Here is a 26,821-nt window from a genome sequence, read left to right on the forward strand (position 1 = left end):
AGGAGGTAGAGAGAGGCAGAGAAACAGAAGGAGAGAGAGAGAGAGAGAGAAAGGGGGCTTGAGAGAAAGAGATGAAGAATTAGGCTGAGGTGTGTGTGTGTGTGTGTGTGTGTGTGGGAGGAGGGGGTCTCCTTGACGGACAGCCCAGCAGGCATTTAAGACCAAAGCGGATAAAGCAAAGGCAGTGTGACGGACAGTGGGTGCTCTCTAAGAGGTCCTCATTAAGGCAGCCCCCCCCCCCCGCACCTTCCCCCCCTCAACCGATTCGTTTCTCGCTGCATTCCTGTGAGCGTCCGTCCGCCACGCCATTCAAGGTGTGGATGAGACGTGTGACCTCTCCCCTCTCCCCCACCTCCCCCCCTCCCTCCCTCCCTCCCTGATTGAAGTCGGGCTGCTGAACTGGTCAACCAAGCGGTGGCGTCCTGCAGCATACCTCAGCGGCTTGACGGACAGGCCCGGGGCTTTTGTTCCGTTGGAGGATTTGAAGGAGTTGTGGGGGGGGGGGGGATAGGGGGGTGTCGGCTTATAGACACCTCCTCTTCCACCCGAACCCTAAATCCGCCGCTGATGTCAGGAGAAGACCTCTGTCTCTGAAATATGCATCAGTCCATGTGTATGCGCTTCAGCAAAGTGGCTTTGTGCATTTGTTTGGTTTGGTCAGAAAGCAGACAAGAGTGATTAGGTTTCAGATTCTGATTTTTAAGCATAAATATCTAATGGAATGAGAATTACATACCATAGAATATCCAATTACCTGACAGTACATTATGGCATTATGGCTATAGTTATAGTTCTCATTTCATGTTACAGACAAATAGACAAACATTAGGCCACGGACCCCTACTTGATAAGATTTTGTCCCAGGTACTCCAGTATGGGAAGATTTTTGTTGTTTTTGATAGTCATTCATGTACATTTTCTAGAAAATGGGACAATTTCTAGTGAATTCATAATGAAATTTAACTCGCTTCAGAATTCCTGAGGGTCCCTGAACTCCACTTTGAGAACGACTGCATTATGCGACTTTCAAAACATAGATGTGGATTTAAAGTTGTGGTAGTTCTGCTCCCAGCATCTCACAATGTACAGTAAATGTGCACAGTGCAGCAGCATATCTACAGCAGTCTGTAGTAGCGACTGTAAAATTAAAGCCCTCTTAGTGGATGATATGGAGCATAAACCTCTAATTGGCTGGAACCAAGAACTTGTTCCACTTTGACGCACTTTGCTGCGTGCATCTGTGTGTGTGTGTGTGTGTGTGTATGGTTTATGACTCCTGGAACAGTGGGTAGTCTCCCACCACTACTTACATGTTAAATCTATCTGAATGAGAAGTACAGGCAGCATCCATAGTGTTGTGTAGAGCTGCAGAGGAAGACAGTGCCATGAGGATTTCCTGTTGTCAAGCTGGAGAAAGCATCAGTCAACACGGGGCTGAGTATCTATCTACCCCCATGTTCACCTCCCACCACGGCCGAGGGGAGCCGGGAGAGCCTCCCCACTGATTTGGCATGTGGCGTGTGTGTGTGTGTGTGTGTGTGTGTGTAGGGGACCTGCTGGTGCTGTTGAGTGATTTAGCATCACCAAAGCTAAGGACAAATTGGGTTTCCTCCTCTGCACTAATATGTGTGTGTGTGTGTGTGTGTGTGTATGTGTGTGTGCAAGTATGCATATGTGTATTATGCGCCAACAACAAATCCCAAACCCCATTCTTTGGAATGGGGCTCATTTCTATGATTCCTATTGAATAAATATGGAGAATAAAAACAGAATCTTTGAAAAAATATAAGTACGTTCTATAAATAGATTATCAGTGGATTTTGATGTGCTAGGCCTTGTGACAGGTAATGCAGAGGCAACAGGTTTCTCACTAGTTTGACAACCGGAAATCCTCATGATACCTTTTCCTTTTTACCTCTCCACTCCCCTATGGATGCTGCCTGTAGTCTTTCAAATAGGTTTAACATGTAAGTAGTGGTGGGAGATCACCCCACTCAGTTCCCTCATAAACCATTCATATGCACACACTCTTACGTAGAGTTATATATTAAGTTACATATTATTAATTACCTTATTAAAACTCTAATCAAATCCAAACCAAATTCAGTAACATAATCTGATTACTTTCAATGACTTTTGAGTTATTTTGCATGAACGTGCAGTTGAATTAATCATTTATGCCAGGTTGAAAAACTTAACTGACTAGTTGGTACGTGGCCAAAACAGCAGCAGCACATTTAATTACAGACAGAACAACAATAAACACATTCCACAATAGGTAATAGATTATTTCCGAAAAAGTGAGCAGAAGAGAAGGAGACAGCAAAAGAAAAACAATCAGCTTACTCAAAGCATTGAGAATTTCCAGTAGTAAGTCCTCCATCATCCTAACAACTGTTTTAAAGAGTTTCTTACTAAAAGGCTATTCCATGCAGAGGGGCCAGATCATGATTTTTTTTTTCAGCCTGTCTCTAACCAGGCTTTAGGCACAGTCAGCAGAAATGACTCTTGGGACTTCAGACAATACGACCTTCACACCTCAGTGGAATTTAAATTCATAAATAGTAGGGAGACTTGACTTCCATGGCCTTATAAATAAAGGTATACTAGTGATTAGGCCTACACATGGACAGAGACCAGCCCTGGAATACAATGTGCAATAAATCAACCATGATATACAGTAATTAGCATACTCTAGCTTCAACCTCAACTTTTTTCTATGTTTAAAAAGTATATGTAGTCTGTTTTTTTTTTCCAGCAACCATTTTTTCCCCCACAATTTTTGTTAATATTTTTTATAATCAGGTTACTGTAATGCCGTTTCATATAATCTGCCCCCCCCCCCCCCCCCACCTCTTGTAACTGCTACATCATCCTCTGGGCACAAGCTAATCCACTTTCCCCTCGCCTTGCTGCCACCAGGGGGGCTTTGTGCCGGCGACGTACATGAGAGCCATAAAAAAGCTTGACATCCATAGTTTGCAGGAGCATGTGCAAAACGCATAACAGACCAAAGCAATAATCCCTAATCTTACAGTATCTCCCACACACACACAAGCACACCGACGCCGATCCCAAACTCATACACAACGTAGACCAACAACATAACTTAAAGAGAGTCATGGTTTAGGACTGTTTTGAAAAGAGCAGCAGGGGAGCCGGGCTCCATGCTGCGTCGGGAAACGATACTACAAGCTTCTGTGGCCGATATACAGACACACTCATAAAGACTCAGAGGCAGGGGGGTGGGAGGAGGTGTGTGTGTGTGTTGGGAGGAAGGAGGGCAATATCTCTCCTGAGCAAAATCCCAAGGATAACCACTCAAGGCATTTCAGTGTTTACAGTGTATCTGTTGTCCAAACGCAAACAGAGCGAACAGCTCCTTCCACTGGTGGCAGCTGGTAGAGACAAACTGATGGAGGGCAGAGTTCACCATCAGGTCAAACACCTGATCAACCAACTGTAGCATTTAAGTGCCAGTTAAGACTCAGTGACACATTGATTACCCTGGGAGCATACAGTTGTTGTTTAAACTGATGTAACAGTTGAAGAGTCAATCACAGAGGTTATATGCAAATTCCTAGCCGAAAACTCCTCAGTGTTAATAAATCTGAATCCCAAGGCTGTGATCCACCATGCATGGTAGAAAACCTGCATTGGACATTGGAAGTCCCATTAGAAGTAGCATGTTGGAGGTGAAACCAGTGATCCCAAAAGACTGCGGTTCATTTCAAAAGATGTCCCATTAAGTGCATAACGTACAGTAGAGCTATAACGGCACTTAATACCGATATGGTCCGTATAATACATATTGATACTGCGGGGTTATGGATTCGTGAGAGGCAACCCTCTCTTTCCTCCTTTTCTTCACTCTTTTCTTTCTCTCCCTCCCTCTCTCTGCGGACCATACCAGTTCATCCATCATGTGATATCACTGAGTGTCTTTCCAACTCACGTCTCTAATAGCCCTACCCTGCCTCCTAATCACATTACAAATCACCCAGCTCTGTCAGTAGTAATGGACATAATGCTCGTGGAGCTGTATATCACAGCCTGGCCATAGACCAGCCTTTTCCACTGAGGATATAATACAGTATTTATACCATATGGGTGTCCGTTTACGGCCGTAAGGTACCATTTCTTCTGGGGCGGTTTATTGGGCCTTACAGTACATGGGTGCCCATTTACTACCGTAAGGGGTTTTTTGTGATCTCATCAAGTTGTTCTCTCTTCAGACACCAACACCTGGTGTTGAGCATTCCAGGTAATTTGTCAGTGTTTTAGTATGGGGTTTGGTTACCTCTTGGCTCACATTGACTGCAGTACAGTCTGTAGAAAGTGGTCATTGGTAGTCTATTCTAACATTACAAAACTTGGGTTGCAAACGTGTTTACAAAGGTAGTGGTTCGCATGGGGAGGATGTTGGATTATCAGCAGCTGAGACTGAAGACAGTGACGATGAAGACCAAGTTGGCATTGATGCCCCGCACCAGATCCAGATGTTCACCCAAGCATTCTTATTGATGTCCCTTCCCAAGGTTTCTTCCATTTTTTTTCCTAACAAGGTTTTCATGGAAGTTTTTCCTTGTTCTCATTGAGGGTCTACGGTTGGGGGTTGTCGTTTTGATTTATTGTTTCATAATGTGGGCGTTGTGAAGCCCTTTGAGCCCTAAACTTGACTTGAATTCACTTAGGATGTGCTTGAATGGAATGCATCGCCTATGAGGCTAGTTTTTTAGCATTTTTGGTGCATATCCAATTTGAATTTCATGAAACAATTTTCAGGCTGATGTTACAAAAGTGATACTGTCATTGTCCCGAAGACGGATATCTTCACAGATAAAAAAAAATAGATCTCTGGAGAATGTGTTAGATGGACTTTGGAGCTACAGGGCCCATTTCAATTAAAAGTTTCTGCAAAGGCGATGAATGGGACTGAAAGGCTGCGCTTCCAAACCTCTGAAAGCGACTTCAAACTAAGATTGTCTTTGTCCCATTTGTAGAAGTTAGCGCAACAAAGGCAATGTTAGCGCTAAGAGGCTTTCGGGGGTACGGAGGCCAAGCCAGTCAGTCCACACAGAGCAGGCGTCAGAGCTGCAGGACGCTCACAGATGATCCCTCCAGGCCGCAGCATGGCTCAGCACTTACTGCAAGCCACTCTGAAGGATCCACACTGTGAACTAGCCTGTAGTCGCCAACTCCAGGCTTGTGCTTACTGGGGACACAGTCTGCTGCTGTTTGGATAATGGTCACAGTTGGAGAAAGAGCCAGTGTGCCTGGGAGAAAGAGACTTTTCCAGCCACTGTGAGAGAGTTCTTTGAATGTTCAGTGAAAAGCTGATGCAGGAGATAACTGAGCTGAAAGGAAGTGTGTGCCGTTGTGTTGCCAAGGATTATCTTCTGATCCAAACAGTTATACTTGTAATGAGGAATAATCAAAGTCACATATCTTAATGCAAGAGAATGACATCTAGATACGATGTCCTGCGAGCCAGTGAATTCAATAGAATGGAAAGCGTTTCCAAGGGAAACCCTTGACTCACAGTGTTTTTGCCTGGACTGCCATGGTAACGTGGGATGGGGAGACTGTCTGTGTTCGTGGAGATGAGCTGGTTAAAGGTTAGGACGGCATGAAGCAGAGGAACACACAATAAAGACAGACTGGAGAGACTCTGTGCCTTTTAAATCAGGTCCGAGACGCAGACATCGGAAAGCTTTGAACGGGAAATTTCACCAGGAAAAGTTAGGTGTAGTGAGAAAGAAAAGCACAATAACTGATAATAATGTCTCCTCTCTTTTCTCCGCCCCCCCCCCTGCAGCCGTCCAGGTGCACATTCTGAAGGCGGACAAGGCCGGCGAGTGGTGGAAGTTCACCGTCAACATCATCTCCGTCTACAAGCAGGGCGAAAGCCGCATCCGCCGCGGGGACCAGTTCCTGTGGGTCCGCGCCAAGGACGTGGCCTGCAAGTGTCCCAAGATCAAGCCGGGCAAGAAGTACCTGCTGCTGGGGAACGACGAGGACTCCCCCGGCCAGAGCGGAGTGGTGGCGGACAAAGGCAGCCTGGTAATCCAGTGGAGGGACACGTGGGCGCGCCGGCTCCGGAAGTTCCAGCAGCGCGAGAAGAAAGGCAAGTGCAAGAAGCCATAGGCGGAAAAAAGGACGGAGAGGCTGCCGGAGAGGGAGAGGAATCCAACAGAGGGGAGAGGCCGAGCGGGTGACAAAAAAATAAAAAATAAAAGAAAGAGAGACAGACAGAAGACTATGGACAGAGAAGAGACTGTATATGTCGCTGCTTTTTCGTGTAGAAGCATGAAGAGAATTATTTAGGATGATTTTTTTTTTTTTTCCCTAGTGAACTTTTGTTGAAGGAGCTCACCTTGCAGATTTGGTTTCATTGTTTATTTTACTTTTGAGATTTGTCTCTTTTTTTGTGGATTTGCCGAGTTTGCACCTATTACCAGTATATAAAGTTATTTGTGTTCATTTTTCTTTATCTCAGTATGAATCCATTATATTTTATGTTTCCGATTTTATGGACATTTTTCCGCTGGTGCAAAAATGACACAGAAAAAAAAGCCACTTAATTACCACTGCAATTCTGCCTCCGCATGGTTTACTTGCTGTATACTTAGCTAAGAAACGAGCTCGTTTCATCAAAAGCCTTCACTGCTCTGATTAAGATGGTAATGCGTCTCCTATTAAGTGAACATACAGCATACAGGTAGTGTGCATTTCTCAATTTAGAAAAAAAGTGCCATAAATATTATTGTTTCTAAGCCTTGGAGATGCAGTCTTCTTTTAGCTTCCAATGAGTTGCCTTTTGCTTGTCCCTGTTGTATGAAGGCAGGTATATCTGCATTTGAAACCTGCTTTGTTAAATTGTTGGCTTTTGACAAATTTAGAGTAAGGCAGTGACCGAAGAGAATTGTGTTAAGAGGACCAAGGATTAAGCACAGTATTGACTTAAAATTTTCTCCCCCATTTGCCCCACTAGATCTCACTGACTGGGTTGATTTTCATTCCTGGTGGTTAAAACAGTATTGTACAGATCATCCTGCATGTGAATGCTTCTCCAAACGAGGCTGTAATGTTCAATTCACTAACTGGTGCTGCTGAGAAGACTAATGTTTTCATCATTTCGCTGGATTTTCTTTAAGATGACAGACTGCATTTGATGTCTTTGATTTCACTGTCAGTACTTAACTGTGACTCTTTTTTTAATAATTTTGCAACTCTACCAAGGGTTAAATTAATTGTCTCATAAGAGGACAGGAGGCCAGCCACAATCATTATTGTCATAATTCAATTGAATAACATAATTATTATAATTATTATAAATTATTTGATGATTTCCTGGTTCAAAACATTCACAAAAATACACAAGTTGTCCTTGGGTAGAGCTAATAGAAATAAAGAATAATGAATGTGTGTTCTTTCATGGATATGTAATACGTCAAATGTTTTTTTTTTTTTTTATCAATATTAGTTGTATACATTTTAATGACAATATCTCGCTTGTTCTGCCGCAAACGACAAGAAACCAAAATGATTGGAGCTGTAAAAATGACTCAAGGTGGTTCATCATGCAAAGTGGATGCAACATTGGAATGGTGTGGGTGCAAGATCGTACTGTACGTTCTCAGAAAATATTAACAAAGAATTGCATATAAGTATGTTATGAAAACATTGGCACACATTTTCAAAGTGCGACAATGTAGATATTTGTGTGATTGATCTCTTAGGAAATCTGTCCCTTCATACCAATTTGTGCAAAATTGTACAAGGTGTCAAAATTTCCCTTTTAGGAACTGCTATCTTCTTTTATATGAAAAAGAATAAGAAAGTAAGAAAAAAAATACTTCAAATGTAAAATATCTTTGTAATTGACCTACGCCTTCCTCTAAGGTACTAAAATGTGGATGGTTGCCGACCACTAAATCTGTAAAGGTAGTATTTTTATGTGGGAAAAAAAAAATAGATAACTTCAATTTAATGAGTGTAGATTGTAGCAAGCAAAGAGAAAGGGCAGAGTGAAAAAAAAAGAATTCCCTTACCATCTGAGGCAACAGAAATGCATCCTCCTAGGGCAGAAAAATGAAACTTTCTTTAACGCAAAGTATACCTCTAAAACGTTCTCAGCGATGTCTTAAGTTTCATTTCCGAATCCGCCTCAGTCTCTTCACACCGGCCTGTATTTATCTAGAGTCGGCCCGGGATCACCGAGCAGCTCCCCTAAACCTTGGACAGGTTGCTGCGTCTCAGATAAATACCTTTCCAGCCACGGTCCATACACTCTTTTGTGAACACACTGCATTGACTGTACATTCACCAAAAGGACACTGTGTGACCAGTCAGCAGCTGCAGCCTCCTATTGAGCTGTCAGGTTAATTCTCTTCACGACGCTTCGCCCCGGCAGCGATGGAGGAATCGCGAGGAAACTATAGTTCAATCACCTGATTACACCCCGGTTTGATTCAAACCACATTCCACATTCATTTCTAACCATTTCAGCCTGCGAGGTATCTTAGTGTTAAAGAGACAGTGCAGGTTTTGTGCGTCTTGATTTATCACAAACTGGGGGTTCTTTCAGTTCATCCAGAAACACTCGCAGCAGTGTTTTTGAGTCATTGGAAGCAGAAATCGTTGGCGTTTGTTTGCGATGCTGTTGGAAGTCAACGGAACTAAAGGCGATGTCTCATAAAAATCACATGTAACACGTTCCAAACTGTTCCACAGACACAAGTTACTGTGAATCATTTTACAGATATGTGGTTTTAATCCCGTTGACTTCCCGCTTCCCTTGATAACAAATGCCAATAATTTTTGATTCCAAAATCTCAAAAACCCAAGACGCTGATCCAAGCGCTTTGTGGATGGACTGGAATGACTCCTAGACCATGATAAACAGTTTTCAGGCTTGTTAAACCCTGAGATATTCCTGCAAGATCACCTCTGCTCCAGTGTAAGATACTGGACAGGAACGACCTTGGTGCTGAAAGACTTCTTTGTATTGACCCAATGGAACCAATTTTTCACTGTGCAGATCAATCAACTGAATCATGATGGCAGTCCAACATGATGCTATGCGCTGGTATTCTCCAGCCAAGACAAACTATATTGATGATGGCCACATATTTATACCTATATTTACATGTTACTGCCTTTCATTGTTAATCTTACAACATAGCAATACATGTAAATGTTTCTGTTTGGCACAATATAATGTGTAATCACACGTCTCCTTCTCTGTCTCTGTAGCCCCATGGTGTAAATTTTAGATCCGTTTCCAGAGCAATGGTTTGACAAGCTTCCTGATGAAATGCTACACACACACCTGTCAAAGCGTTGCTTTGTGTTCATACTATGAATTGTAAATGTTGTTTAGCTGTCACCGTTGCAAAGACTTTTTGCAATGTTGTTTTACGATGCGTACTAATATATTATGGTTATTATATATGAATATATTTAATGACACAAGACATTGTGGATTTTATTGTCTTTTTCAACTTTTATTTTTTACTTGTTTGTGGTTGTTTAGATGGTTGCCATTAAAGAAGGAAATAATAACTACTGAACACACCAACCTGGTAGAACTAAATTCAGATTTTCAGTTGAAATAAACTCGTTACATTGAGAAATGTGTGTCATTTGTCTCTGTTGCCTGGGGTAATTCATCTGTGGTGTGTTCAGTGTCTGCTCTGGATCTCCGAATAGTGGGCGACACACACACACACACACACACGTCCATCATCACTTTCATGTGTGAGTTAATGCTAAGGCATACAGCCAACATCAGACCACTGAACTTGAGCAACACATACTGATTGCCACTTCATCTTATAACATTACCCGCACGATGGACAAAACAATATTATGCAGATTTCACAAGGCAGTGAAACGAGTGTGTGTTGAAACTTTGGCAAAGGACCCTCCCAGTAAGAGCTAAATATCATGTCACAAAACATCACAATCCTCCAGAGCGAGTCCTGAGAATAAACACAGACAGACAGGAGTCCAGGGACTATTAACTGGAAATGTCATTTATTAGAAATTACAACATATCCATTAGGCTGAATTGATTTACAGGGAAGGAAAGCAGCCATGTTAGTAACACAGCCGCACTGTTTGTTTTGGCTGAGTGCTATTCTATAAACATTATAAAATCCCAAGACAAATGATAACATTACAGCAGCTACAGTAATGCGAGGGTAAATATATACGAGCGTGAGTATTGCAAAGCTAGCGGAATTACCGTACCGAGTCCGAGCCTCGGCCTACACCACAGACAGACTTATGAAAGGAAAACTCCTCCCACCTGCGGGACGTCCCACTGTTGGATCAACACTAGACCTGGGTGAGAATACATTTCAAAATGCTTACAAGTCTCCCAATAGTTAAACTGCTTCAGACAATGCTTGATTTAACCAGCCAGACACTTGCACAGCTACAGAAGTGGAGAAGATGACCTCAACTGAGCATGTCTCATTTAAAAAAAAAAAAAAACATATTTTAAACAAAGAAACCATCTCCTGTGGGGTCACCAGTGCCCTTTAGGCAACCAACACCTTACTAAAAAAAAAACCTAACTGTGCTGATGCTAGCTGCTTAAAGGACTCCAAGTCTTCATTCCCCTTTGCCTCGCTTAGGCACAGTGACACTTCCTTTGTTTTCATGTGGAGCGCGAGGCTAAGAAAATGTAAAGAGAGAGGAGAGAGGGTGGGGGGAGAGAGAGAGTGTGTGTGTGTGTGTGTGTGTGTGTGTACTGTGGGTACAGGGGTTTTTAGTCCAGCATTCTCCCCCAAAGGTTCTCTCTGGAATTTGAGTGGTCGTCCAACGCAGCTACACCGGCCACACGGCAATCACTACGATGGCTATGAGCAGCAGCACGATGACCACCAGCATCCCTGAGGGAGAGGGAGGAGAGACAAACACACATCAAGTTTGCACATTGGTAATCGCTTAAAATGTAAGGACTTCAATACCCAGAAATCAAATGTATGGCGTCTCAGTTAGAGGGGATGGGACGCTCTTCTCTGCTGCAGCCCCACTTCATGATTTAGGCCGATCAGACGGGTGTATTTCTACATTAAAATCTTCCCTAGTGCAGCTTCAAGACCAGAATGCTAATAGTAAGTGAAGGAGGGGGTGCAGTCTACTCAGATAAAAGTCATAAAAGTTGACTTTGTCGTTACCCGTCATGATAAAAAAAACCTTTTGAAGTTGAACATTTCCCCTCAAAATCTCAGGCAGCTCCGGGACCCGCGAACCTTGCTTCAGACAGATCCGACCCGAAAGGGAGGCGAGGCCGCAGACGCGCTCGGAGGAGGTAAGGAGCCCCGCATACCTCGCCGCTAATTTCCGAAGCCCTTGATCCGCGGCCCGAGACCCGAGCGCTCGTGCCCTCGCGGCGTATCTCCGCTCTTTCCCCCTGATGACTTAATGCGAGCTACATGCGTCCGACAGCCGCGAAAGCTTTATTGACGCAGATCGCACGCTGTGATAGGCATGTGTTTCTGATTCTGCCTGGAGACGGTAATCGTTGTTTTGGTTTTTTTCTCGCTGATACTATGGAAGCGGACGAAATGTGCAAAGGCTCGCTCGCACTTCATCAAAAGCCGCTTTTCCCTCCGGGGGACCTGAAAATATTACAGGTTTTATTATCGTCGCCGCCCCCCCCCCCCCCCCCCCCCCCCCCCCAAAAAAAAAAGAATCTGTGGTAAAATCCGCTACAGATGGAATTTTCATCCTTAGTGAAGAGAAGTCCACTCGCTGAGAATTTTTGCAATCTATGTTTAAGGCATTACTCTGCATCATGATGATAACACTTGAGAATTTAATCAACGAGCGCTGGTTCAATTTGCAAAAACCTAACAATTAAGTCATCTGTTTCAAATTCTGTAAGTCTTGAAGGTGATATAAGAGAGAAGTGGTGGTGGGTGGCTTATGTCATGCGCATCATAAACACTGAATGCCTTCAGGATGTGGTGGTCTTTCCCTCGGTGCAGTATATATATTCTATGACCTACACTACAAACCATGCCACACACATCAGATATGGAAAACTTTCTCCAAGGGCGCATTCCCCCCCCCCCCCCTCTCTCTCCCCATTCCTTCTTCTAGAATGGCACCGGAGTGAAGATTTCAAACAACTGCATCCCTGGCTGGTCTGAGGCCTGTCGACAGTCCCCTCACTGACTCAACTTGTCCATTGTTATTTAGCATGCGGCTGGTATTTTCCCCGGCCTTTCGCTTTGGGTTTACATTTCTCTCATTCTTTGGCTCTCGCTCCTCCCGCGTTCTCCTCGGCGGCCTAATTGGTCGTCTTTCCCCGTAGGGAGAGAGACGGGGCGAGATATAAGCCATGCTGAACTAATTGCTTGTGGTGGTGGTGGTGGTGGGGGATGGGAGGGGGGAATGTAATGCTGATGCTGGTTCCTCTGCCAGGAGATGGGGTCTGGCTGTAAAGGGTCCAGATGTCTTTGCAGCTCTTTGGCTCACCGTGCCACTCTCTCTCTGTCCATCTCCTGTCTCTCTTTGGAGCTATTTATGACTGCCTGTCTTCTATCTCTCTCCATATGGCTATATTACTTCTTGGATCACAGTTATTGTACTACATTTAATGGAATTGTAGTGTGCTACTCTGAGAGTGGGAAGGAAGGTGTTCATGTATCGTATGCGGTCCACAGCACATGCATGTTAGGAGTTATCACCGGTCCAGACAGAACCTCTCCTCTTGATAACTTACAGATGCAAGCCTCAGTTAAACGTCAAAGCAGAAACACACGTTCCAATGGTTCCTCGTGATGGCTCTTTAAACACCTCCCACCAAAAGCAAATATACACACACAAACTCCCAGCAATTAAGCTTGGGTATGAGGGATACCGAAGCAACTCGGAACAGACAATCCACTTTAAGAGTCAAGACATCGGAATTACACTCAGCCCGGCCCCACATCTGTCGGCGACTCAATTTGACAATGACACGGCAACAATGCTGAGAGGGAGCGAGCTGTGTAACACGCACATATGGGACCGCGGAACAGGGCTCTCACACCCTCTAATGTCACACGGAGCCACATCAGACACCCATCCTGACCCCCGCCCCTCCCCTCCTCTTTTGGACCGTCGCCGTCTGCCTGAGTAACTAAATAAGCTCCCCCCTGACCCTCGGAGGGCCTCGGGAGACTAATGACAATGATGGCGTTTGCTTGCCAAATAGATTAGGGCTCGGCCGCGTCACTGATGCCGAGAGGGCCGCTCGGTGTCGGCTGTCAGACTTGACCACCCAGGAGCTTCGGGGGGCCAGAGTGCGGGCCCGTCCCATCTTAGCAATTTTCTGACACATCAGTAAGACAAATCACAGAGAAAAGGAATAATTGGTGAGAGGCGTAGGCTGGCGGAGGTTAGATTTTGGGCAACCCCTGAACCCCCCCACCCCATTACCCCCTTCATGCCCCCTGCTTATGGTTCATGGACCTTTTTGGGCCACAAAAGGCGTGAATGACCTCCAAAGGAGGAGGAGGGGGGGGCGAATTTTATGTTAACAAGGTTAGTGTGGCGCTTATCATTTTACTCCCACCACATTGAATGGAAATAAACTGCGTTACGTTCGACAATTTTGGATTGTGAGTGGTAGCAAGGTTGCACTGTTGAATTATTGGTAATGCAACAGCCTAGATACTGCTAAATTATTTGCAGATTAGTCAGAGATAAGCAACTCAAAAGTGGCCGTTCCAAGTCTATCCTTTTCAAACTTCAATTCCAGTTCCAATATTCCACTCTGGCCTGCCAAAATCCAGCTGCAAAGGTGAGGTAAGTGTTTGTAAACGTGGCAAACCTTGAGCTTCGGGGATGGGATATTCTGCGGCTTGATCAAACCACATGTGCCACGCTGTGATCGTGCGGTGTGAGCACAATAACTTGGATCGGATTGTTATTCGCTCAGCGAACCCGGGCAAAAATGAGTTGTGAAAAGGGGTTTCAAATATTTATAGTTCACTTGACGTGGGTTTAATTTCACTTGCCAGTCACTCTGAGAAGTTTCAAACGTGGAAACGTCATTAGCAGGATGTGTTGCTTCAAGTGCTCCTTTCATCAACCATGTGAAACGTATTCCATTGCTATTTCGCTCAGGGAAAACTGTCAGATCAATAAAAAGGAACAAGCAGGGGGAAAGACAGACTGCCACAAACTCCCTGACGAAAGGTGCCAAAGGGTTTTAAAAGTAAGCCTTCCCTAAAGAGCGAAATTAGCGTTTTCTTGACAGTCCCAGACCCAGAATCAGTGTTAAATTGCCCTAGATGTTCCTCTCCCAACAGTGTCAAAGCCGCCCCTCACCCACCCACTCCTTAAAGGGTAACTTCGGTATTTTTCAACCTGGACCCTATTTTCCCAACTGCGGGTGTCTAAGAAACTAATGGGGACAACAATTTTTGAAATTGGTCCAGTATTGAGCGAGATCGCTTCAGCCGGCAGCCGCGAAACGGGCTGCAGCGTAATCCGACGGGGCAAATGCGCACCGTCAATGTACGTCCACTAAAAGTGCTTGTTTTTGCCACTGACTGGCTCAGATTGTTATTATAAGAGTCTGACACAATATGGAAAGGACCCTATACAGAAATGAAACGTACTTCCTTACCTTTAGCTTGATCCCGTCTGTGTGTAACCAAGTCTCGCCCAAGTCCCGCGAGAGCTTAGTTGTTGCAGGACGTCACCTGTGGAAACGTGAGTGAGAGTTGGAGAGAGGAGTGCCACCGGGAGGAGTTTGTTGTGTTGGAGTACAGAGATCGTAGCTTAGCGTTATCTAAAAGATTTTCTAAGTCATGGCTGAATATTTACCTGATTTCGACAACGTGGAAGAGGCATTTGAATTCGATGGCGGCCCGTATTTATTTGAGCCAGAGTATACGGATGAAGAGCTCCTACTCATTGAAGAGCTACCATCATCATTCATTGCCAGTAAGTATCTCTATGATAGCCTATCTGCTAATGTATAGGATATACAAATGTAGGCATAAAAGTGGTCTTATAGGTCGTATAATAGATAAGCATAAATATGACATTTTTACACCACGCACACACACTTTGGCAACAATATTACACAGATAATTTCAGCTTGTTGATATCATTTATTGTATTATTATGAATGTCAACTGCTGAAAAGGGGAAATGAATCTATATACATATTTTATAATCAATCATGACTCAGTTGATAGGCTATTTTACACATACTACTGGCTAGCTCCGTCAAGGAGGTTATGTTTTCGGTGCCGTTTGTTTGTCTGTCAGCAGGATTACGGAAAAAATACTGGCCCGATTTTCATGAAACTTGGTGGAAGGGTGTAGCATGGGCCAAGGAAGAACCCATTAAATTTTGGAGCGGATCTGGATCCGACTCACGAACAAACAATAATAGCATGAACCTTGACGGAGGTCTGCGCTCTCCGAGTGCCTTTCTAGTTTAGTGATTGTTTTTGCCGTGTGTACTGATGCCAGGACAACACAATAACTTTAGCGAATAACATTACCTCCACTCTGTCTGCAGCAGGTCTCTCCACTCTTAGGACAGCATTTTTCTTTAGGAAAAAGTGCTTTGGGATAGGATTTTGTCTCCTCTTTGGCTGGCTGTAGTCATCCCGGTCAAAATGGTCACTGCAGACCCGATGGTCTGCAAGGCGCAGCGTATGGACAGGAGTGTTGGCATCCATTTGTAGCACAACCAGCCACAACTTCAGCGGGTCACTATTCAACAAAGGCAGTCTGTGAAAGCTGCGCGAAGTGTTGCGCGACATTTTGTTGGCACAATTCGGAAATGCGCAAACACGAACCATTGTTTTTTGTTTTGTTTTTTTATTTAGATCTTTTAGATAACGCTAAGCTACGATCTCTGTACTCCAACACAACAAACTCCTCCCGGTGGCACTCCTCTCTCCAACTCTCACTCACGTTTCCACAGGTGACTTCCTGCAACAACTAAGCTCTCGCGGGACTTGGGCGAGACTTGGTTACACACAGACGGGATCAAGCTAAAGGTAAGGAAGTACGTTTCATTTCTGTATAGGGTCCTTTCCATATTGTGTCAGACTCTTATAATAACAATCTGAGCCAGTCAGTGGCAAAAACAAGCACTTTTAGTGGACGCACATTGACGGTGTGCATTTGCCCCGTCAGATTACACTGCAGCCCGTTTCGCGGCTGCCGGCTGAAGCGATCTCGCTCAATACTGGACCAATTTCAAAAATTGTTGTCCCCATTAGTTACTTAGACACCCGCAGTTGGGAAAATAGGGTCCAGGTTGAAAAATACCGAAGTTACCCTTTAAGACATGCCCTCTAGTCCAAACAGCTCAAACCTACTTGAGATGCGAGCCACCTGCAGGATCCACGGGGCTGCAGAAGTGGCCCTCTGCAGACCGAGGATTAGCTCTGTCGAGGAGGGCTGCCCGGGCCCTGATGTTGCCTGATGAGACGCTTAAGCCCTGGGAAACTCACACCACTCTCCAGCAGACCCTTTGGTGCTGTGGACTAATCTGCCACTCTAATCCTAAACCCAACTCAAAGCCTCCGCTCCTCAATTCCCACTTACATCAGCTAAAAGAAGTGGAAATGACTCTGTGAATCGGGCTTAGTTTGTTTCAGTGACAGCCTGAACTTTGCAGTTTTGGTCCAGGGGTTAAAAAAAACAAAAACTTAAAATGCGAGCAGGTAAGATTAAAAGGAAACCTCCACTCTTGGATGCTCTCACATTGCTAGATCTTCAATGTATTCCAAGAGTTATTTTGTGATCATGAGTTGTAATTAATTTTTTTGGTGTACCCCTCAACCTATTTCGTCTACTTCTACGTCAATTAGTGATTTCCTTCATTTCCCAGAATGACTTTCTTTCTTTCTTTTGACTCTGACTGTATAAGGGTATGGAGGGAGAATAGTGATGGCATTGTAAGTTTTTCCAATAGAGAAAAAGTGAGCTGTTCAAATTACTAAAAAACTGTTGGAAAGGACATCATATTTCACACACTACCAATGACATATTGAGGCTACTGTTGATGGAGAAATTGGTATTTACGAGGGATTTCTCCCTGTATGATTGTTGAAAGTCGGTGCCAAACGGTGAGTCTAGAAAGAAGCACTTACTCTTTGATTCTGACCACCCAAAAACCTGACATTTACCATTGATGTTTTAGATAGTTCAATTTTTTTCTGCTATCAAACCCCACTGTAGCTGTGCTGGAAATATCCAGCATGACTTCATGTCTACATTTGCCAACTTGGAAAAAGAAAAATACACCACCAAACAACAAAATGGGTGCAGAAACACATCGGCAATGGCAATGTTTTTTACAAGTGTCAAATGTGAGCATACAAAAAGTCTTCTTTGTTTTTGACTATTTTGACTCCTCATGCCTCTGCTTAAGGGTGTATAGGCACACTGAAACACTTATTTACACTTGTAAAAAACTAAAATTTTCATGATCGGGTCACTGAGAAGCTTGAGTGGAAAGTAATGTGGTATTTTCATCTCAATCTTGTAAGTATGTATGGAACAGTCTTAATATGGCTAAATCTGGTCCAAATCTTCTAATGTGCATCCAGGAGACAGATGTCTCCAGAAGCCTGTGCTGTACTTGACTTGTGTCCCTGTGTGTTTCAACATGACGGCGGATGTTTCCCAACGCTACTGGCACCAGTCACGCACAGCCACAGGAACCACGGCCCGGCAATACGTGGGCCCTTCCCTTCTTTAGGGGAGATGACCCTTACCATTAGCTCAGCTTACACTTCTGCAGCTTTCAACTCCTTATTGGAAGTCTCTGGTGCATACAAACTGTTTTACACTTGAGTTTAGAGAAAGTGCAAATGTTTAATTTATTAATATTGGTAATCAAGTGAAGGAGTTTTTCTGACTTTTTAGCATGTGTTTTCCAACTTTTAGCACAACTTGGGTGTGTAAAAGCTAAGATGCCTCCTCTCCAATGAGACAGTTACCGAAAGCTATGCTAAGTATGCGCTCGCCTGTCAAAGCCAGACGTTCCCGACTTTACAAGGACCCGGCAGAGACATAACACCAAACGCCGGCTCTGGATGAGAGGTGGTTTCAAAAATAAATAAAGCCTTAAAGCTCAGGAATCATAAACACACGGCCGTAGAGAAAGAGGGGAAGCCCTCCGAAAGATTTGTGGCATGTAGTATTTTCAATTCTTTCTCCGCTCGACACAAAGACGAGTGTCAAACAACCCGGGGAGAGGAGCAGGGGGGATGACAGGGAGGAATGGAAAAAAGAGAGAAGAGAGCATTGAGGTGAGAGTGAAGAGGAGCATAGGGGAATTTTCCATTCACTGAGAAAACTCCGACACACACACACACACACACGTGCAGATGCCTACAAACGCGAGTGCCAACACAAAACACATACGCAATCACAACAAACACAGTTGCATGTACTGTATGTGCATGAAAACTCGCAGAAAATCACAAAAAAAAATATGAATGCACTCGCACACATAGATACATCTAATGCATGTGGACATGCGGGCAGACATGAGCACACATCACATCACAAATACCATGAATATTCCTCAGGCTGGAACCAAGGCGAGGAAGGAGGGAGGTGGGGCGGCAGAAGAAAGAAAGAGTAAAGCACAAAGAAAGAAAGCGAAATTCCTGCTCGCAGCACAATGTGAGCTCTGGGATCTTCAAACAAACCCGTGCCCGGGCGCCATGGGGACAAGGCCGACGGAACGAAGCATTCTGGGGGGGGCTGACCTTCACGCCGCCTCCTCCGCTCCTGTCCCTCCACTGCCTGTTAGCCAGGTCGCCTAGCGCAACAATGCGGCCTTCGCCGCGCCGATGCCGCCTGGCGTTTCGGTAGGCAAACGGAGCCCGGCCCTTTGCCAAGAACACAGCCGCTCCCACATTCCAGCGCTTGACTGCAGCCAGCTAACCCGCCTCCCATGGCAGCCTCTTCCCTCTCACCGGAGTCGCCCCATTGAGAGAAAAAGAGGAGAAGTGGAGTCTCTTTGTAGGAGACCAAACAACGGTTAAACAAACTGAGGCAGATCGGGGGTAATGGCGAGGGAGGGCCGTGCGTTGACAAAGCCTCTAAGAGAACAACTCAACTCTACCAAAGGTCTGGAGCCGAGAGAGAGAGAGAGAGAGAGAGAGAGAGAGAGAGAGAGAGAGAGAGAGACAGAGAGAGAGAGAGAGAGAGAGAGAGAGAGAGAGAGAGAGAGAGAGAGAGAGAGAGAGAGAGAGGGGCTGCTGACTTAGGGCCTTCGCCGCAGCACCCAGTGATCTTTTGAGGATTCCTGAAAGCACCCCAGAAATCAAGGGGTGGGATGGTTGGGAGACCTAGCATGGGAGACCCCTCTCTAAAGCCCGGGGAGCCATGTTAGCAGGCGTGACGGACAGAGCCAGTCCACCCACCATTCACCGGCGAGTCGCTCTGTGCCAAGAGGGCTTGTCGCCATCAGTGTCATTGTTTCTGCCCCATTAAGCACTACTCATTCTGGTGATGAAGGCGAAGGCAGCATTAGTAATGATATCCCTCAATGGCCGATGACACATATTGCTGGCAGCGTGCCTCTACCCGGCCCACACATACACTGTACATCATCGTCTGTCACTCAGTCTAATTACTGTGCGGAGCTAGATTATAATCAAAACTCAGCATGTTCCATATAATAAAACAGAGAGGTGGAAAAGAACTGACAGGAAAATGACATGCTAATGTGGTACACAATCCAAATCACATTATTTTTACATCAATTAAAGGAATGTAAACAGTGGTTTTATTTTTTGTTTGCCTATCATGATGTCGACTTTCTATTCGGTCATTTTGAATGACAAATGACAAAAATTATGAGGATTATTAACTTTGTATTTCTAAAAGGAATTATAAGAGACTGGTAGCCCTACATGACGGCCTCTGTATATCTAATTACATATAAGGAAAATGGTATTCCCAATCCATTTCTCTCTTTCTATCATTTCTACTGTGCATCTCATACCAGGCCAGAGTCATTTCCCCACTGAAAGCTATTGTCAGTTGGCTGTAAAGAAGCAGCATCCTGCTCTGAGAACAGAGGTATTATGGTTTGGTCCCTCATACTAGACCATGACACTCTTGAGTCCCTCCAAGGTGAAAGAAGGCGGAGCTCACCACAGGAGGCAGACTTGGTTTCCACCAGCTTCACCCTCCGCGTCTCGTTACGGATCCTGTCGTCCGTCTTGTCCACCAGGTGCGCCAGGTCATCAATGATTTCTGAGACGGACAGAAGAGAGAGAGATAGAAGAGAGAGGGGAGAGAATGTCAACAGAGTCAGTTGCTGCTTGGTCGTACTATGCCGTTACCTCCCATCATAAAGACTTCAGAAAGCAATTTATTTTTCCTGTCTTTTTATGACATAAAAGACCTCCCAACACGCTGCGGGTAATAAAAAAATTGCCCTTGATGGAAAGGCGACGGGCTCTGCAGGAAATGACATCAGAGCAGTCAACAACCTCAAAAAGGCCGCGGCTGCCAGACAACAGACATGAGCGGGGTGGCGAGGGAGGGAGCGGGGTGTGTGAGAGCGGCTCCTCTCCCTTTCAAATGGTTTCACTACTTCCTGAATCCACTCTGGATTTAATCAGCCCCTTATTGTTCGTGTGTTTTAATGGCGGCCAAGACGTAAGCCCAGGCACAGGGGACTGGAGTCCTTCAGTGGGACTTCCAGAGAGAGTGTGTGTGTGTCTGTGTGTGTGCTTGGCGCTGATGCTGGGGTCCTTCAGTAGGAGTTCCTGACTTGAAGGTCGTCCAGATGGAAGCCTGTGTGATTTGTTAGAGCTAGCCACTGTGTCGACACGGCAACTCCAGAGGTCTGGCTCCACAACAGAAACAGATAACCGCTGAATCGCTTCCAAATTCTGGAGTTGTAAAGGCTAGACATGAAAACCTGATACTGATTTCAGTTCATATTAGTTACCCAGAGCAGTAATTCTGAGTCGCGACCCAACGGAATCAATGACTGATTCATGATGATTGAAATGACCGATAAAACAAATTAAAATGATAACTTAATCTAAAACACAAGTTTGTTAAGGCAAGGCTAAAATTAGCTGAAACCATTCCAGCCTCCCCAGCCCCCAAAATGACAAACAACTATGAATAAATACTTGAGGAAATATATGAGCGAAAAAGAGTCAAAACAACACGGCTCATTACTCTCGTTATAAATCAGGGGATTTATTACGAAATAGGATTCAAATTGGCCGTTTCATCTTAAGTGTGTGTGCGTCTGCAGGACCAGATTTGTGGCCCCGCTTTGTTTTTTTTTCTACTCCGACCGTGATGATAGGTCCTGTCCAGCAACCTTCAGAAATGAAGAAAAAAACAAAAACGCTGGTGGCTGAACAATAAAGAAGACTGCAGAACAGAGACCAAGGCCGGGAGAAAGAGAGGGAAACTCTTCACAGGCTTTATATCAACCACTGATAAATGGATGTTTCACAGGAATGGGAAGCTAGACTCATCCGTGGACCGCGGTTTAGTGCCAAGTCAAACAGGCCGTCCTGTCCGGGGAGGGAACGAGCTTTTATTGCTGCTGCCGTAAGGTAAGGAGTCTTCAGGCGTGTTCCAACATCATTTAAATATGATTGGAGCTGCAACGGCCGGGCGGCGGGGGCCCGAGCTCCCACGGGTGAGCGCTCGAGGTCGTCCGCGGCGCTTGTCTTCCTGAACACGACTGTCTCTAAATTGGTAAGAAAACATGTTTTCCTCGACGAGAGCCGTCACCGGCTGACAAGGGAGCCTGCTCTTGGCTGACGTCGGACAATTAAGTCGCGCGGATAATTTGAGGGGAGGGGAGGGAGGGCATGTCAGTCGGGAGGGCCGGAGCGCGGAGGGGCGAGGACGGGGGAGACGGGGAGACGTGAGAGCGCCGTATGTACAGCGTCTCCCGGGACGCCCACATCATCATCCGAGCATCAGGCAACAATTTAGAAGGAAGGAACTCTTCCTTTACTGGCAGGGAAGGGGTGGAGACACTGGACCATTTGTGCCGCGTGCCACTCCAACTAGTCATAAAGGATGTTTTTGGGCCGGCGGTGCCAAGTTTCTTGATTCAGTTCTGGCCCTGCAATAACACCTCATTTCATTGATGAATTCCCCACAAAGCCAAGATGTAACAGCGCTAGGACATAACCCAACATCTCACAATGGTAGGCCTACAAGGTCCCGGCTTTTCGCAAACAAACGAGCGCGCGCCAGTTCACCCCTGTTAACAAGTCATGGTTCTAACATCGTAATTCTCAATTTCCTATTGTAACCCTCGCTGCCATGTATGACAGCTGCCGGCCCTGGCCTGGGCTCGGCCTATCTGCCGCACCACAATGCAGGGCCTGTTTCAGGCAAAGATTGTTTATTTAAAATGCTATTACGCTGGATAAACCTCCAAAGCCGCAGCGTGGGAGAGAGCAAAGCACGCACACACACACGTGCACACACACACACACACATCTCAATTGTCCTGTTTGCCAGTTGCCTTATGCTGCATTGTAAGTCACAGTGAAGATGCTTTATATTACACTTAATCCACCTTTAGTTCACAATGGACTGGTGTGAATTCCCGCTCGCTAGACATGAGCAGGCACCTCGAGTTATTTAAAAACAAAGGGGGAAGTGAACTATGACCCTTTTTTATTTTATGCTACAGGGTTTTCTGCCTGATTGTCAGAAGTCTGCAATATATAATAACTCAATAACTGCAGCTCATTGTAACTAAACACACTGACAGGAATTTAATACTGTGCGTTTGTTTTATTATACAGTACACATCATTAATAGACAAGTACAAAAAACTGTATGTCTCCTATAGACAGGGTGCTAAAATGTTATCCATAGCCATATATCCAGAGAAACGTTGAATTCAAATTAAAGTTCTCTCAGAGCGCTGGCTGACGTATCAGCATCCTAACAAGCTGAAAGTTCTTTTCTGTTGAGGAGAGCTTGACTGCTCTTTCCTAATTATACCTATGAAAATGAGCAGCACAAGGCAATTAACGAGCTCTCTTTGGGCCCAGGGACTCGTTTCCGTTGTCTTCGCTGTTTGCTTTAAAAAAAAAAAACAACAACAACAAAAAGAACACAATTAAAACCCGGGTGTCTGGCCGGCCGAGCGGTCGTTTGGCAGCCAAGAGGCAGCGCTCGGCGAGATAACGCGGACGTGCTGACTGACAGGCCAAGTTCACAGCCCTGAGAAATAAAAGGGATTATACTTTCCTTCGGGAAAAGTAAACATGTACGTTCTGTATATGAATTCCTCCTGTCACTTTGCTTTTCCTCGCTCTCAATTATCCTGTATTTGAAAAAAAAACCATGGACAGGTGCCATATCCAGAGAGACCTGAGGTTACCTCAGTCACTGACGATCCAGTACCTGACAATCTAACTGATCCCCTTTGAGTACATTCTGTATGATTTACAGCTCACTCAGATGCACGTTATCTAATGTGTTATGCCCAGGGGGAGTGTTGTTGTGGGGCGGGTTTGACACGGATACATACATAGATAACACTCACTTACCTGCTTCTCACAATATGGACACATATAGTAAAAGTATAAGTGGATTTTATAAATGGGGACGGGGTGATATCTTTTAATTCAAAATCGAATAAACTCAAACTATCACTTCAAACATCAGTTGTTGCAACTTGATGTTGGGGATCATAGAAAATCCTGACTTTCCCTGTCATATTTACCCCGTTGTTTATATCATTCCTGTGTGCTCGACTCGTAATTCGGATATTTCTGACAGCACCTTGAAGGCAGCATTATGTTTGTTAGGTCAACTCACGCCCCCTGCCCCTCTGCCAGCATTCTAATTAGAATCCATAGGTATCTAGGGAAATACATGATACGATGTGTATTACAAAACAGCACACCACTCCTTCTTACCATCCCCTCACACCGCTCCATCCAAGTCACACAGACACCTAAGTAGCAGCTGCCGCCTGTCCGCACGAGCCTGGGCTAGAAACTAAACACTGAGGCTGAGAAAGACGGGGAAGCCAGCGCTCTGTTCTGTTTCTCTGCTACCAATAGAGCCTTTTATTCACGAAAAAACACAATGTGCGTAAAACCTGCCCTTTCTCCGCAGAGGCGCGAGGGAGCCTGGAGCGCACACACAACGCCAATAGGAGACAGATGTTGCTCCTACATGACGTCACCCGCTGCCCCGCGCCGCGCCGTCCCAAACGCCGTTCCACCTCTGGTCCGGTACATTGCGGCTTTTGTGTAAACAGCCTCTCTCTGATTAGCTTTCATTCGCGGCCAGCCTGCTGTCTGGCGGCTAACTGGTTAACAGGTCTGTTTCCGTCCCTGTTGTAAAGCGTCATCTGGAGCCACGGACAGACACAGACACAGACACAGACAAAGACACCTCCTGTCACTGGGCTGGATTCGCATTAAAGGGCCGAGAGATGCAAATTAGAAGAAATAAAGACACTAAAAATGATCACAAATGTGTGTTTGTGTTTGTGTGTGTGTGTTTAGGTCATATTTAAAGGGATGTTGAACTTTGGTAGTGCCTTAGGTTGTGTAGCTTCTGGAACAAAAAAAATAGTACTGTCACTCAAATCACTTTCTTGATGTGTAACACCGAAATTCTTAAGACCAGATTTTGGTGTTACACTAGTTGGTTTAATAACATAAAGAAAATGATTCACTTCAAAAATTCTTCATATATTGTCAGAATCTGCTTTGTTTGTGTTTGTTTATGTGGTAAAAGTGTAATTTTCACACCTGTCGCCACACTATGGCAGTGAATGGAGAGAGAAACAAACAACATCCCTTTCAGTGCATAACTAGTCAAGGGTGTAGACAGGTATTTGTAATATTTCCACCTCTTTTCTGGGTATTTACAGCCATGTCCTTAACTACCGCTGGTTAAGGTTAAGGTATTAGGGCTCATCATAAACTATTAGGTGAAAGCTGTAATCTGTTAGAACATTGCAAACACTGACAACAGGGAAACGCTAGGCTCCTAGCCACAACCACAATAGTACAGCACTTCCTCCTGTCCTTCCCTACTCCCTTCCCAGTCCTGTCATCTGTGCCGACTCGAAGACCAGATGCACTCCCTCGTAAGCAGGAGAGCCTCTCCCGTCGGCTCCGTCCCCTCGTCAGACCTCGCGATGATGATAACCCACCTCGCGGAGCAATTAGACGGACGGGCCGATTCAACTTCGGGCCCGACAGAACGAGCCACATCCAAGGTCGTTACAGAACTGCGAGCTGCCATACATTTTCCAGACCTACACAGGCAAGTGGAGGACAAGGACAATGGAAAAAAAATTGTCAGGCCAGAGCATGGACAACAAGCAGGCCCGGATGACACTTGTGCGAGTATGTTGCTCATTGGGTTTCAATTACAGTGCTCAACGAACAGAGAGAGAGCTGAGAGACGGTGAGAGGGAGGCAGGGAAAGAAAGGGAACAGAGAGAAGAAAGAGGGAGAAATACATTTGTGTGTGTGTGTGTATGTGTGTGTACGCTTGAGACTGACTTGAGATTCGTAAATGTGGCATGCTGGGAGAGATTTTCTCTGGTCTCATCCTCCAGGATGTGGCGCTGCCGGGGCCCACCGCCATGTAACAGCCATGCCAGTGCGGACTGCGTCACACTAACTTAACTTTCCTCACCTTTCCCTCTACAGATTAAGCATCACACCGTATTGTGCCGAAGCAACTCTAGCGCCCTCGCCCCGTGCGTTTCAAAGCAAAGCATAACATGATATCATATAGCCTAACTCGAGTCAGACAGCAAATACGAAGCTCACACGCAGGAGTATGGTGAGAAGTTTGGGGGACGGTCTCTTATTTTAATATCTTAAATTCCTGCACGATAGATCTATATCCGCTCCAAGCCTCCGAGCTGCTGACTCATCTTCACAGAGGCTATAGCATTTGTAGTGGTTTTGGTGTGTGTGTGTGTGTGTGTGTGTGTGTGTGTGTGTGTGGTGGAGGCACCACCATAAACAGTGACACCCCAGCGCGGCTCCAGGATGTGCTGTATTAAGTCTGTGTGTTATTGTAGGACTCCTTCCCAGAGCGGGCACAGCGCACACAGAGAAAATGCTTGTTTTCTCTCGCCGATTCAAACACAATCTAACTCAGTGGGGCTAATTCTGTTGCGCTTATTCGGGAGATGATTTCTCCTGAGGATACGAAAGACAGACGGAGAGAGACAGAGAGCAAGAGAGGGTTTTTAACACGACACTCCCCTCGCATCCCGTGTTGTAGTGCAGGGGGGGCTGACCACAACTGTTACCAATTGGCCCTGGTGTGACTGACTGTGTATAGAGGGGGGAGCGCTCGGTTGCCAACCAAAACACACACAACTCTGGACGTAACTGGAACTTCACTTGGCACGCAGCGAGGCACTCGGCATGATGATACAACTCAGGGCAATTATGGTATTTACAAGAAGTTGCGCAGTCTTGGAAGAGTTTCTTTCAACTTTTTTTTTCTCAAGTTTTTTCTCCTCTCGCCCGCTCATTGTAAACAAACTCACCCCGAGGGTCTGTGGGGAGCGAGGATTAGGGAGAGTTTCACTCAAAACCTCAGAGTTTTACCAGTTTATAAACGGAGCGCGAAACCCGACGAGTCCAGCTGAGCGGCTGCCAAAAAAAAGACAAAAATTTAAACAAAGATAAAAAAAACAAACAAAAAAAAAAGAATTCTGTCTCAATAAGATGAGCTCGAGTGTAGAAACAATGCAAAAAATGTGTTTGGCCAATCTGACAAGTAGGGGGAGAGGAGAAATAAACACAGCCACTTTCTTTTCCTA

The 26,821-nt window shown here is 45.2% G+C and overlaps 2 protein-coding genes across 2 annotated transcripts in view; one reads left to right on the forward strand and one right to left on the reverse strand.

The window, feature by feature from the left end:
• Positions 1–9,597, forward strand: part of ntn1a (netrin 1a) — a 66,851-nt gene extending 57,254 nt beyond the window's left edge. The window contains exon 6 of the mRNA XM_071532725.1: positions 5,819–9,597. Within this exon, the coding sequence (XP_071388826.1) occupies positions 5,819–6,147 (329 nt within the window). The 3' untranslated portion in view covers positions 6,148–9,597. The remainder of the gene's footprint in view (positions 1–5,818) is intronic.
• Positions 9,598–10,491: 894 nt separating this feature from the next.
• stx8 (syntaxin 8) overlaps positions 10,492–26,821 on the reverse strand; it is a 44,844-nt gene continuing 28,514 nt past the window's right edge. Inside the window, exons 7-8 of the mRNA XM_071532733.1 lie at positions 20,158–20,259; positions 10,492–10,904 (exon numbers count right to left, since the gene is read on the reverse strand). Coding sequence (XP_071388834.1) covers positions 10,840–10,904; positions 20,158–20,259 — 167 coding nt within the window. The 3' untranslated portion in view covers positions 10,492–10,839. The remainder of the gene's footprint in view (positions 10,905–20,157; positions 20,260–26,821) is intronic.

This window comes from Centroberyx affinis, unplaced genomic scaffold (genome assembly GCF_046629955.1).
Source record: "Centroberyx affinis isolate AG114_WGS23_722 - 3 ecotype Tasmania unplaced genomic scaffold, CSIRO-AGI_Caff_v1 ptg002237l_1, whole genome shotgun sequence".
In the NCBI taxonomy this organism is placed as follows: domain Eukaryota; kingdom Metazoa; phylum Chordata; class Actinopteri; order Beryciformes; family Berycidae; genus Centroberyx; species Centroberyx affinis.